At 50.6% G+C, this 13379-nt stretch overlaps 2 protein-coding genes across 6 annotated transcripts in view; one reads left to right on the plus strand and one right to left on the minus strand.

Moving 5' to 3' along the window:
- Positions 1-3894, minus strand: part of CRAMP1 (cramped chromatin regulator homolog 1) — a 42017-nt gene extending 38123 nt beyond the window's left edge. The window contains exons 1-2 of one of the 3 annotated variants that reach the window (XM_052679789.1): positions 3771-3894; positions 1435-1784 (exon numbers count right to left, since the gene is read on the minus strand). In XM_052679789.1, the coding sequence (XP_052535749.1) occupies positions 1435-1783 (349 nt within the window). In that variant the 5' untranslated portion in view covers position 1784; positions 3771-3894. Of the gene's footprint in view, positions 1-1434; positions 1785-2253; positions 2357-3770 lie in introns of those variants that run through there. The other 2 variants (XM_052679787.1, XM_052679786.1) reach the window with 2 other exon arrangements.
- A 3462-nt stretch (positions 3895-7356) lies between these two features.
- Positions 7357-13379, plus strand: part of IFT140 (intraflagellar transport 140) — a 76860-nt gene continuing 70837 nt past the window's right edge. Inside the window, exons 1-5 of one of the 3 annotated variants that reach the window (XM_052679919.1) lie at positions 7357-7437; positions 7629-7812; positions 9385-9546; positions 10518-10739; positions 12702-12823. In XM_052679919.1, coding sequence (XP_052535879.1) covers positions 9400-9546; positions 10518-10739; positions 12702-12823 — 491 coding nt within the window. In that variant the 5' untranslated portion in view covers positions 7357-7437; positions 7629-7812; positions 9385-9399. Of the gene's footprint in view, positions 7438-7465; positions 7813-9384; positions 9547-10517; positions 10740-12701; positions 12824-13379 lie in introns of those variants that run through there. The other 2 variants (XM_052679920.1, XM_052679918.1) reach the window with 2 other exon arrangements.

The following is a 13379-nucleotide window of genomic DNA, read 5'->3' on the forward strand; positions in this document are numbered from 1 at the left end:
CCCTTGAAATAATTGTCTGTAGCTAAGCACTCCTGGGTATTCCATCTGTTTGTTTATTTGGTTTAATGCAGCTGGGAGAAAAAATTACGCAGCCCTTTCTGCTCTATCTTCCAACAGCACACACAAGAAGACCTTCACTTAAAAAAGTTCAATGTCTTAAAGCAGACTTACTAAGAATCCCTCAGCCAATCATATAAACTGACTGTCAAACAACTGAGCTCAGGGTTTTTTCATTATATGGCAATAACTAAAACACCACCATGTGCAAGGGGCTGCTTTCCTCCCATAACACAAAACTATAGCAATTCTTAATGCTCACCTATTGCCCAGCATGCACATAGCACTGCAACGGACTGAAAAAGTGGGGTAATGCCCAATATGCATTTGAGCTGCAGTTTGATTTTGTTTCAGCGGACAAGAATAAAACTTGTAGCTATTTCTAGTCTTAAAGAAACCTGCAAGTGTTATTTTCTCTCAAAATGTATCAGAAATTAATATTTGAGTACTTTCGGACAAGGTACCCAAGATTAATGTCAAGCACCGCTCCGTTACAGCGCCAGGTGTTGGCCGGGGAGAGCCGAGCACACACAATAGCACCAAAGACTCACATGGCCTTGCTGCCTCCCAGCTACTTCAGAAAGAAACAGCTCTGACTAAAAGTCTCACTCTCATCCTCACTGCTGAAGCAGGAAAGCCTATATATGTGTGTGTACATATGCATGCAGGCACGTATGTGCATGTACACAGATGAAACCTTAAAAGAGAAAAACAACAACAACAAACAAACAAACCAAACAACAAAAACCCACCCTCAAATTGTATGGAACTGCCCCCAGCTGCTCTAGAGAATACAGCGAGGGCAACTCACAAACCTTTGGAAACAAACAGTTCGAAACGTGCGCCTCAAAGATGCTTCCGAAACAGTTCCATGGTTAAAATAGTCACAGAAATCATTGGGGAAAAATCAGCAGTATATCAGGGTTTTCTTTTCCCCCCATTTATGAAACTATCACCCACTGAATTTTTTATTATTCAGTGACAGAGTTCAAGGCACAGCCATCTGATTACACAGCTTGTTAGAGTCTAATTTCCTAATGAAAAACACAGAAATTTCCTAAAACTCAAGTGATGAAACACAAGAAGGAATGGAAGGACTGCTCCAATAGTGGAATTTTCCTCTTCCACATACAAACCCAGCCCACCCCCACTCCCCCACCCCCCTTTTTTGGGAACAGGACAGTGGGCAGCAGAGAAGTTGAAGCCTTGGGACACAAAGAAGATTTCAGCTGCTGTGAGAACAGGCCCCACAGCTCCTTCCCCAAAACCAAACAAAAGATGGCATCTGCAGGAAGAGAATGACAACCCCCATACACACAGGTGGCCCATCCACACCCCACCCCCCTGCAGGTTCTGGGGGGTGCCAGAATACAGTACCTTTGCCTTTTACAGCAGCACTGCTCCCAACTGAAGAGGATGCCTGGGAATCCTTCTTCAGCCTCTTGCTCTGAGGTCTGACACTGGACCTGAGAAAATGATGCTGGTCCTGGCTGTGGGAGGGCTGGAGGACAGCCGAGGCCTGGGCTAAGCTGGGGTTCGGCGGGGGGCTGCTGGTAGTGTTGCTGTTGATGATCTTCTCTTCTTTCTTTGTGCCGCTGCTGCCTGGAGCTGCCTCTCCTCCTCCTCCTGCCCCTTCTTCTTCCAGGGACTCCTCATCTCCTCCTGCTCTCTTGCCCAGCTTTTTCACCCCTTCCTCCCCGCCGCTCTCGCCCAGTTTCACTGTCATCCTGTTGGGGAGGAGAAAAAGAAAGGAGAAAGACATAAAGTCAGGCCGGGGAGCCCCCCAGAGAGGGGCAGAAACCCCTGGGCTGAGAGGGGAGAAGTTTAGCTGCAGAAATTCCTCTCAACATGGCCGCCGTTGTTTGTTACTAAATCCCCTTTCGTTTGCTGTCCCGACCCAACAACCTGTGCCGAGGGCGGGAGGGGAGAGCTCCGCGGGAACCCCCCGAAACCGGCCCAAAAGGCGGCGGGGCTCCCCCGGCGATCACCCCGGCACCCCCCGGAGGGCTCCGGGCCGCCTTCAGAGGAGAAATCGCCGAGGCGAACTCGGGCGCTGGAAGCGCTCGGCAGGCGGCGAGGGAGGCAGCGCCGGGCCCGGCGGAGCGGGGCAGAGCGGTCGGGCCGGCCCGGGGCTCGGCCCCATCCCACCCCCTCGACGGCTCCGGGAGCTCCGGGGGGGCTCCTCGCCCTCCTCACCGTGGGGCCGAGCCGGCCCGGCCCGCCGCGGGGGGGGGCTCCATGCTCCTCGATGCGGCGGCGGCGGCTTCTCCTCCTCCCTGTGTGTGTGTGCGGCTGGGGCTGGGACTGGCCGCGGCGACCAAGATTTCCAGCTCCCCTCCGCCCCCACCCCGCACCTCCCCGGGGCCGCGCTCCACCCGGGGGGCTCCGGGCACGGCCGGTCCCACCGCCTCTGCGGGGAGCATCGCCCGGCCGCGGTTCTCCCGTCAGCGACGGCCGGGCCGGGCCCGGGGCCGCCTCGTCGGCGTCTGCCCGCGATGCCCGGCGGCGGCGGAGGGACCCCCGCATCAATGCGCCCCGGGGCCGCCACGGAGCCCCGCCGCCTCCACGCCGCGCTCGGGAACCGCGGCCTCAGGGAGCTGCGCGCGGTTATCTGCCCGGGAATGGGGCTTCGAGGGGCACCCGGGTGAGCCTCCACCTCAAAACGTGCCCGCTGCACTGCGAGCTGTACTTGGAGCACAGCACCCGGTGTGGGCGCCCAAAGGCGCTCAGACCCACTGCCTACTGAAACCCGAGGTTTTGGAGAGAGCGTGGTGGGCACCTCCTGAAGTCCACCTGGAAGGAAGGCCATCCAGCAGCAGCGGGAGAACAACGCCCACATTGTGGCTCCCCACAGCAGCAGCAGAGCCAACTTCAGAGCCAACTTCAAGCATGGGCAAAGAGATGCTCACAAGAGAAGGAAACTCAAAACGTCACCCATGGAGCAGTGGCATTACTGCGCATTGGGCCAACATCATAAAAACGCGCTTTAAAGTGCACCAGGTGCATCACCTGCCTGTGACATGGGAGTGTGTGTGCCTGCAGGTCGTGGCACGTGCTCCTGTGACTGAAGCGAAGCTTTTTCCTCTAACATCTCCTGGCCGAAGCACTGCGCCCAGCAGCCCAGAAGGATGTTGGGCAATGTTCCATTCTTCACAGTAGGTACCATATGCTGGTGTGAACCACAAATCTAAACCCATGTTAAAACTTCCATACTGAAATTTCACACCAAACCCTGACGAAGCCCTGATTACCCACACAAAGACTTCTCCAGACGACTAAACCACGATGCTTTCAGTTGTTAGAATAACAGAAATCTTACAACTCTGACAGCCCGTGCTCAGACATCCTCTTCAGCAGGGCAGGATCTGACCCCACCCTCAGCTCCACGGCCACAGACTGGGTGCTGCACCCCAGCACCAGGGCAGGAGAGTTCCCCCCCCTTTAGCGAGTCCTCGAGGCAAAGCAGCCATCCCCGGCCGTCTCCCCGCTCCCGCCAGCCCTCCGGCCGGGCTCACCCCGCTGCATCCCCTCCCTTCTCGCCCAACGCCACTTTCCCTTTCTCTCTCCACCCGGAACACTCCCGTCCCGCCACCACGGGCCCCGCACCGCCCCGCAGCCCGGCCGCTCTCCCCGCACGGTCGCCGGTGCTCGAGCATTCGGCCCCGGGGACACGCGAGACCCGGGGTCCCCGCCCGCCCGGCCCGCAGCGTTACCTGCCGCATCAACGCCGCCGCGCTGCCTCCGCGCTCCAGCTCTCCCTGCGGCGGCCGCTCCGGCTCCCCCGGCCCCAGGCACCCCCAGGCCGCGCCTCGCAGCTGCCAGCTCGGGGGGAGGCCGGCGCGCCCCGCGACCCCCGCGGCCTCCAGCGGCCCTCCCGACGCTGCCGGCGGGAGCGGCAGCGCTTCCCGACCGGACAGCCGACCTCTCGTCCCCGGTTCCCCCGCAACCGTGGCGCCACCGGCCGGAGCCGCGGCTCCCTGGCGCCCAGGCTCGGCCCTTACGCGGGCCGCGATGGGTCCGGGCCGCCGCGGCTCCGCTTCCTCGTCAGCCTGCGCCGGGCCGAGGGGGCGGGGCGCGGCGCGCGGGCCCCGCTAGGCGCGCCGCGGCACACCCCTCCCGCGACCCCAAACAAACCGTCGCATTGGCTGACGGCACGCGGGAGCGAGGCGGGGGGCGGGGACTCAGTCTGGACTCCGACCAATGAAAGCGCGGCGCGGGGCGGGTGACGACAACTTTACGCACAGGAAGAGGTGGCAGCCGGTGTCCGTCTGGGGGCGGGACGATTCCCAAGATCTGGCTGTCGATTGGCTGAAAGGTAACCAATTGAGAGCGCTATCGTTGGAGGCCTTGGGCATGCTCTCGAATATCATTGGCCGGCGAGGTGTTGCTTTGCGTGCGGCGTTGTAGTCATTGCCCGCAAGGGAGAGCAGCGTTTGTAGTTGGAGCGAGGGCAGAGGGAGAGGTTGGGTTGAGTTGGGTTGGGTTGATGAGGTACTGGCTGGTGCACTCTTCTTAGCAATTGACAGCTTTAATCAGCTCATTCTTTTTCCTTAGTGTTGAAAATGAAATGCATAAACTGACAGATGTGGAATCTGTAGGAAACGTTTATCACTTTCAGGGCTTCCAGTTTAATTCATGTGAAGTTCTCAGCGTCTCCAGAATGAAGGAAGCTTTACTCAGTGATGTACAAAATTAAGAGGGGTTTAATTTCATTTGCTGTGTTGGCCTGCTTTCCAGTGACTGCAGCATATAAGCGGTGATTTCTTGTTAATGGCTAGCTAAAACAATTTCCAAACCTTAGCACAAGTACCGTGCAGTTTTTTCCCCCAGCAGCTGTTGGTAAATGATGTGTGAAAAGGATACTCTCTTAGAAAAATTTCCTGGGTCTCACTGTAGGAAAAGCTGTTTTATTCCTGTTCATTCAAGGAAAATTGTCACAAGCAGGTGATCGTCCCACTGCACTCAGCTCTGGGGAGGCCGCAGTGCTGTGCTCAGCTCTGGGCTCCTCACTGCAAGACAAGACAGCGAGGCCCTGCAGCGTGTCCAGAGAGGGACATGGAACTGTGAGGGTTCTGGAGCACGAGACTGAGGAAATGGGATGGTTCCATTTGGAGAAAAGGAGCTCAGGGGACCTTATTGCTCTCAAGAGCTCCCTGGAAGGAGGCTGTGGGGAGGCAGGGGTCAGCCTCTGCTCCCAGGTAATAGCGATAGGATGAGAGGTAATGGCTATGAGTTGTGCCAGGGGAGGTTCAGGTTGGATATTAGGAAAAATTTCTTCTCAGTAAGAGGTGAGGTAATGGCACTGCCACCCAGGTGGTGGTGTCACGATCCCCGGTGGTGTGCAAGAGGTGTGGAGATGTGGCACTGAGGGGTGTTGTCAATGGGCGCAGTGTGATGGGCTGGTGGTTGGACTTGGTGATCTTAGAGGGCTTTTCCAATTGTACTGATTCTATGATTCTAAGCTATAGTGCAGAAATCTGCGGCTTAACAATCTGACCTTCAGAATGGCAGGTGAACTGTGGCAGTTCAGGCCCCCCTGGTGTTGCAAGTAACCATCTTATGATGTTAAATTCAAGCATGCCTTCTCCTTTATCATCTTCTATAAATACGCTCTGAAGCACAGCTATGAGTAACAAGTTTATTGTTAGAAATTTGTAAACACAGAAGAGCCAGCTTTTGTCACAACTGCAGAGGTTTGTGTTTTAATCCACTCTTTAATTAGTTTGTAGAGAGTATTTTTTTTAGTCTTATTATAATGTAGCGTGAGATCATATGGTTTGTATCAAGTATTTTTGCCACTTGGTTTAACCACAGGCAAATTTAACCATGTCAGGAAATGAGGCTTTCTGCATCTATAGTGCCATGTATTTAAATGATGCTCTGCAAAAACACACAAAGACATGTTCAGTTCCCCAAAGGCTCAGAGCTGGAGGTTCCCATGTGTGTAAATAACTTTGTATGCTTGTATGTAGCCCCATTGCCTCAAGTAGACTGGTAAGGTGTAAAATAGTCATGTGCGTAAATGTCCATGAAAGAAAGACTGAATAAAAAGGCGCTGGACAAGAGCTGAGAGGCAGGGTGAGGCTGAAATGTTGAAAAGCACTTGAACCGTTCATTTGTTTGATGGTAGGGAGGCCGTGCTTGTGCAAACCTGTGCAGATACAACATGCAAATAATCTTTCAGTGTTTGTTGCCATGGTTTTCTAGACTGAGCAAGAACACAAACAGATTTGTTACTCTTCCAGTGTATTTTGAAATGAATATAGATTGCATGCACTGTGTACTTGATGTTTTATTGTCTGTGGCGGTCTTAATTTTGTTTTATGTTGTGGTCTTAAGTTTGCACTTTGTGCTAATTACAGTGTGAAACTTATTTCTGAGAGTTCTTAGCCATCACCAAAGTAGGTGTCATCCTTTTAGCTTAGCTATTAATTTTAATAATGCATCCGTTCTTAAAAGACTCTTAAATTGAATAATCTGGCAAACGATGATGGATGATTTCAGTGTTTGTACAGCAGTTCTTCCCCATTCAGGTAAGAGGATTTAAACCAAAGGTCAGACGTCTGTTGTTAATCCTTCATGTCTTACTAAGCAGGAATTGCCTAATCACACAGCTTTATTTTCCTCAGCAGCTGAGGTCAAGCCCTTAGAGGAAGGGATGAAATGCACTGCATGTGACCGTGCTGCTGAGCCTCTTCTTTGCACATCCTTGGGACCTCAGAGCTGCTAACTGGGCATCTTTCTTGAAGGCAGTGATCAAAGCACCCTAGGATGATGGTCTGCTTATGTCTCCAATAGGATATGAGCATCTTCCAGCAGGGCTTCTCTGCTGAATATTACTAGGAAACGCCAATTTCCATCTAAATCTGCACAACTGGAGATATATAATTTAGATATTGGCCGGACTTGCAGTACTAATGGAATCGGGTAAATGTGAAAGCTGTGAAATGGTCACTCGAGCAAAGATGGTCCACGTTTTTTAGATAATTCTTACTCCTGTTAAGGTGTGGAAGACGCTCACGCGTGTTCCCATGCAATGCTACCTCCCACCAGTGCTGCTTTCTGACAGCACTGACGTTTTTCTGTCCGAAATGTCCCAGTAACCGATGTACGCCTCGGTGAGAACGAGAGCTACGAAGCTCTCCGTGGCGCTTCCAGCGGGCCGGACCGGCCCCTCTCGGCCCCTCTCGGCCCCTCTCGGCTCCTCTCGGCCCCTCTCGGCCCCTGCCGGCTGCCCCGCGTCGGCCGCTTCCGTCGCTCTTCGGTTTCGCTTCGCAAGTTTCCGCTCAGGGCCCCGCCCCGTTGTCAGGGGTAACGAGGAGCATCGGAGCCAGCGCGGTCTTCGGGTGGCGCGGCCGCTGCAGGCAGAGCGGGCTGTGGGTACGGCCTGCGCGGGACGGGGCGCCGGAACGCGGTGGGGCGGGGAGGCGACTTCAGCCGGGAGCTGGGCTGCGGGCGTAGCGGGGCCGAGCAGCGGCGGCCGGGCCTCGTCCCGACGGAACCGCCCCGGAGCCGTGCAGGGCAGCGCTTTTCATCCAGCTGTGCGTTGCGGTGAAATTGTACCTCTTTAGGTTGGTAGGTGCGGCCAGGCACAGCTCCGGACAGCTGCCGACCTGCTCCGGCCGGGATCCGGATGGCTGTGTTAGGTTCGTAGTGCTGGGTGCGCTGCGCTGAGCTCCGTGAGGATTCCCCGAGGGCCGGACTGCAGAGCCGTGCCAGCACTGGTGTCCGGAGTGGGGCTGCTCCTCTGGCCAGGTAGGAACAGGAGCAGAGGTTGAGCTTCAATCTCCCTCTGCTTTCCTCTGTTAGCTTTCTATGCATTGTTTCAAAAGTGCCTATCGTGTATATCCTCCATGATCCGTGTGAGGGAGGGGATTGTCCCCCTCTGCTCTGCCCGCGGAGCCCCCAGCTGCAGTGCTGCATCCAGGCCTGGGGCCCAGCGCAGGGAGGGTGGGAGGCAATGAAGATGCTCGGAGGTTGGAGCAGCTCTGCTATGCAGACGGGCTGAGGGAATTGGGCTTGTTTAACTTGAAGAAGAGACTTCATTGTGGACTTTCAATACTTAAAGGGAGCTTATAAACAGGAGGTCTTTAAGTCCCTTCCAACCTAAGCTGTTCTATGATTGAAGAGATCACATAGCTGGGCTTGATCACCTTCCATACCTGAACTTTGTGAGAAATTCTTTTTTCAACCTTGGAAAAAAGTAGGACGTGCCATGCCAGGAGCGCTTATGGAAGACAGTCCTCGTTTTTCACTTTCTTCTTTGAACAGTTAAGATAGATAACGAATTTTTAAGATTATGCAGATATAATGTTGGTTTGGTTCCCGTGTGTATTTCACGTTGCTGACAGTGTCAGTGGCAAGGTAAGAACCACCAGGCTATTTAAAAACATTGCCTATCTTTCTAACACATCTGATCAAAGGTGCTGAATTTGATTTTTCTATTTTGGGGGGGAGAAGACAACCCTCTTAAAGAAAAATCTTTATTTTAAGCAGTGATGGAATATTTAAACTAAAGAGACTTTCTGTGTCTGATTGGTGACCTGGGCAGATCTTCTTACCTACATGTGCCTACAGGTCAGCAACTCGTGTCTGAGGTGGTCATAAAAGATCTTCGTCCCCACAGGTGTCAAGGAACTGTTTAAACCTTCGATGGGTTATTTTAATTTCTTATTTCTCAGGTCTTGGCATTTTAGCTAATAACTGAGGTGCTTAAAAGGTGGTTGTCTCTGGCTGTTTGTTCTAAACCAAGCCAATGAGATTGTACAACACAAATCCCCCAACCAGTTTTCATATGTAAACTTTCAAAGACCGAATTACCCACTCCATTTCTGAGAAGAGCACCATTTCAGGTTTATTTTCCTTGGAAAAGGATCGCTTATTGAGGGCTTTCATTCAGATGTTAAGATAAGTTGCTTTGGTTTTGCATGACCGGACTGTTGGTCCGGTGATTTCAGCAGTATAAGCTCCAAAATGGTGACAACTTCTAAAGCTCACTTTGAAAGAAAGCTCAGATGTGAGACTTTACAGCACATCGTTCTCTTCAGACATGAAGTGCTCGAAATACTCTTGAAAGAACTCTGAGCTTACCAGAATGTTCTCTGAAATAAATCAGCGTAAGCCACTGGGAGACCAGGTGCTACCCTGTGCACACCGTGCTCTGCGGGCTAAAGGCTCCGTACTGCCCACTACTCTTCAAAAATGCCACTTGGCCCTTTTTCATTAAGGTGGACGCGCATTAAGATGGTGATGTGGTAGCTTTGTTTTTTTCCCCGTTTTTCGCATACTTCCCTTTTAAACACCTGTTTTCCTCATGCAAACTTGCAGTCAGTGACTTCTGCCATGGCTGTGTATGTGGATCACCGGACGGAGGCTCCGGATTCAGTGGCCTCCCCTTCTCTTATAACGTGGCACTCTGTCCAACCTCTCCTGGCAGTCGCTTCCATCAGCACAGCGGCAGGAGGCTGTGTGGATATCTACCTGGAGCAGGTGAGCAATCAGCAGCTTTGCTGCTCTGAAACTTCACTGGCATTACGGATGCCTGCAATTCCAAGTTTTACTGATGATGCTTACCAGTTTGCAGGTTAGGCTTAACAATAGAATGGCCACGTGCTTCTTTTTTCTCTTTTTAAACTTTAAGGGAATGAAGTGTACTCAATAATGGGAATTAGGAAAAAAATCATTCTTCCCCTTGAGCCTGCCTTGGTTTGCTAGACCCAGCTCATGGCATCTGAGAGGGCTGTAGACAGCTATTTGCTGTGCTGCTCTCGTAAGCTATGCACAAGGGGCTTGTGTAGCCCTTCAGTTTGCACCATTTCCAGGGGAAAATAAGAATCTGTGCTATTTAGGGAAATGGTGCAGCAGATGCACTGAAAACATTGACATTTGTTAATATGAGTATTCTATAAAATGCATAACTTTCAGAATGTGTTATGAAAAACTGTCATCCACATTTGATAAATAGGAAAATAAATACATGGAGGTGTTAAACAATTTGCCTGAAATAATGCAGCAAACCATGCTCAGAGGAGAGCCTACCTTTTGGAGCTATTTAAGCCTTAGTTTATTGTATTATTGGTGAAGAGCTTTATTGTTTTTCTTCTTTTTTTAATCTGAAATGTGGTGGGGGCCATCATACCTTTCTTGTAGGAATCTCCTGTTTAGTGAGAGCTCTTTGTGCATGCTGTGAGGGAGGAATAGCCTTGCAAAGCAGAGGGAAGCTGTCTCTTAACACCACTGTGTTTTCAGCAGCTATTTTCAAGTGGCTGTGCTGCATATCGTAGCACACCCATGCATGTGAAATAGCCAGAAATACGTGGTGTAGCCACTTCTTGTGTCTTACCAGATGTTCTGATGCAAGTCAGTTCTTTTAGACAAGAAAATATCTTGTTGGCCGGGGAGTAAATCTGAAGGTTTAGCTGCATTCTTGCGTTGATCGTGCCCTTTGTTTCTGTTTGCAGGGAGAACACATGCCTGACACACACGTGGAGAGAAGCTCTCAGGTCACATCGCTCTCCTGGCACCCTTCCAGGCCGATCCTGGCAGCTGGCTGGGAGACTGGAGAAGTCGTCATGCTTAACAAACAAGACAAGGAGCTCCACACCGTGCCGCCAAACCACAGCGCCAAAATCTCTATCCTACAGTGGAGCAGCAATGGCTCCCGCCTCGTGTCTGGGGACAGGGTAAGCACTCAGCTGTCAAACCTTCATCTGGAATAAAGTGCGTGCCTTGTGATGGAAAGGATCACGGAGTGGATTGCGAAGGAAGGGAATAGGTGCAGGAGCAGGGGAGAGATACATTTCCTTGCTTTAGGTACAAATTAAAATGGTGAGGGAGTGAAAACAAATGTAATTGTGTTAACTTTTCTAGAGTTCTTTCAATTTGTCTTTAAATGAGCATCTCTAACTCGCTGAGGGCGGTGAGGCACTGGAACAGGCTGCCCAAGGAGGCTGTGGATGCCTTTGCAGGCATTCAAGGCCAGGCTGGATGTGGCTCTGGGCAGCCTGGGCTGCTGGTTGGTGACCTGCACACAGCAGGGGATTGGAACTGGATGAGCATCGTGGGCCTTTGCAACCCAGGCCGTTCTGTGGTTAGAACAGTAGGTCAGGATTTCAGGTTGTTTGATGCACGGAATGTTTGAGGTGTGGGTGATTTCAGTTGCTTGTCCCTGTGCATGCAGGAAGTTTGCATTTCAACAGTACACTAATATGAATTGTACTTACTGTATAGAAAATACTTTGGAAATGGTTGAAATATCAGTCTATTGGTAAGCTTGTTACCCTTTATGTAGTGAAACGAGATGCTAATAATAAAATATCTACTATTCAGGACTAAGCATTCACAGAAGATTCCGATTTGTCAGCTCTTGAGTGAGCAAATGGTGACAATGTGCTTTTTTACATTCTTTCTGATAAATCTGAGCATGCCCAAGAATTTTGCTTCAGTTCTCAAGACTTTTACCTATGATTTGGAGGGAAATGTAATTTTACATCATCCTTGTTAAAATTCTTTTACCCTTTCTGCATTTGACAGAAATGCAGAAATTAAACATTGAGTCGTGATTGCATTTATCCTCTTAATTAGAAAAGATGTTGCCTGAAGGAAGGATGATAAACAGTAACTGGGAGTTTATGTGGAGAATATGTTAATGTAACTGCTGTTCACATTCATGTGGCACTTGGGAACAGACTTTTTCAAATTGGTTCTTGGTGTTGGATCACAATAAGTCTCCCTAAAACAAGTGTAGGGTCAGTAATACCACTGCTTTTGTTGCCTGCATTAACGAAGCAAAATGAGGTTGAACTTTGCATCGCAAGTTGTTGTTTTGCTCATGCAGTGCTTATACAGAGGACATCCAAATGCCATTTGTTTCCCTAAGCATGAACATAATAACAAAAATAAATAATAAAGTTCCAGCTGTGAAGCTGCAGCGTAGGTCAGCTTGTTGGGACAGTTCAGGCACATGACATGCTGATGCTTTTTGCATCTCTGACTTCTTCATCCATATTTCTAGTCACTGGGGCTCTATGCATTCTGAGCTGGCACTGCCAAATGCTTATTACCTCCACAACCTGCACCAGGCTCTAAGATTTGCACAGTGGTTGCACTTTGGTGTGTGCTTGTGTTCCTCCTTGCAGAGAAGGCACAAACTGAGATTGTTTGTGTGATGGTTCTCACCTACACTGCAAATACATGTTATAGAAAGTATGTGTTTGAACAGAAAAAGGACAGTGAATATATATTCCTAGTTTTTATATTCAGTTGATAACCAGATTAAATCTTAAGAGTGCAATCTGTCGTAATGAAATTCATTTGAAATTTTGAGATTTGTGTGTAAGATTGAAGTTCTGTTTGGAATGAAGTAAGCAGGTGAAAGTTAGACAAATGTTAAGGGAGGGGCAGACAGCAAGGCTATGAAGTTCTTTCACTGGGAAATGGTAGAAATTTTGTCACTCAAAATTCTTTCAAAATCAGACCGAAAGAAATGGGGCGCAATTATTTTCCAGCATCAACTTCCATTGACTACTGTTGCATTAATTAGCTAACTAGCCTTGCTTTCTTTAACTTGTGATTCTTCTAGAGACTGGATTCTCACATATGTGCAACGTGTGATGAATTAACCGCGGTCTTTTTTTTCTTTTTAGCATGGTATCTTGTTTCTATGGAGAATGGACCAGCGAGGTCGAGTGCAAGGTCCTCCCGTGCTGAAACACGACTATGGAAAATGTCTGTCGCACTGCATCTTCCGACCGCCCCCTCCTGGCGAGTAAGTGCTGTGTCCTGCCGCAGCGCAGGTGGACCAGCTCTATTCACAGACCATTTCTATTTAACATCTTTATCAATGATCTTGACGAGGACATTCTGGCTTGGATCAGGAATGGAGTGGTGAGCAGGACCAGGGCAGTCATCCTGCCCTGTACTCAGCACTGGTGAGGCCTCACCTCGAGTGCTGTGTTCAGTTTTGGGCACCTCAGTACAGAAAGGACACGGAGGTGCTGGAGCAGGTCCAAAGAAGGGCAACAAGGCTGTGAAGGGCTGGGAGAATATGGCCTATGGGGAGAGACTGAAGGAACTGGGGCTGTTTGGTCTGGGGAAGAGGAAGCTGAGGGGAGACCTTGCTGCTCTCTTCCAATACCTGAAATATGATTACAGAGAGAGTGGGGCTGGTCTCTCCTCACTGGTGACACGACAAGGAGAAACGGCCTTAAGTTTCACCAGGGGAGGTTCAGGTTGGATATCAGGAAATGCTTCTTTACAGTAACAGTTGTTAAGCACTGGAATAGGCTCCCCCAGGGAGGTGGTTGAGTCACCATCCTTGGATG

Source organism: Tympanuchus pallidicinctus, unplaced genomic scaffold (genome assembly GCF_026119805.1).
Source record: "Tympanuchus pallidicinctus isolate F22 unplaced genomic scaffold, pur_lepc_1.0 scaffold18, whole genome shotgun sequence".
Taxonomy (NCBI): Eukaryota; Metazoa; Chordata; class Aves; order Galliformes; family Phasianidae; genus Tympanuchus; species Tympanuchus pallidicinctus.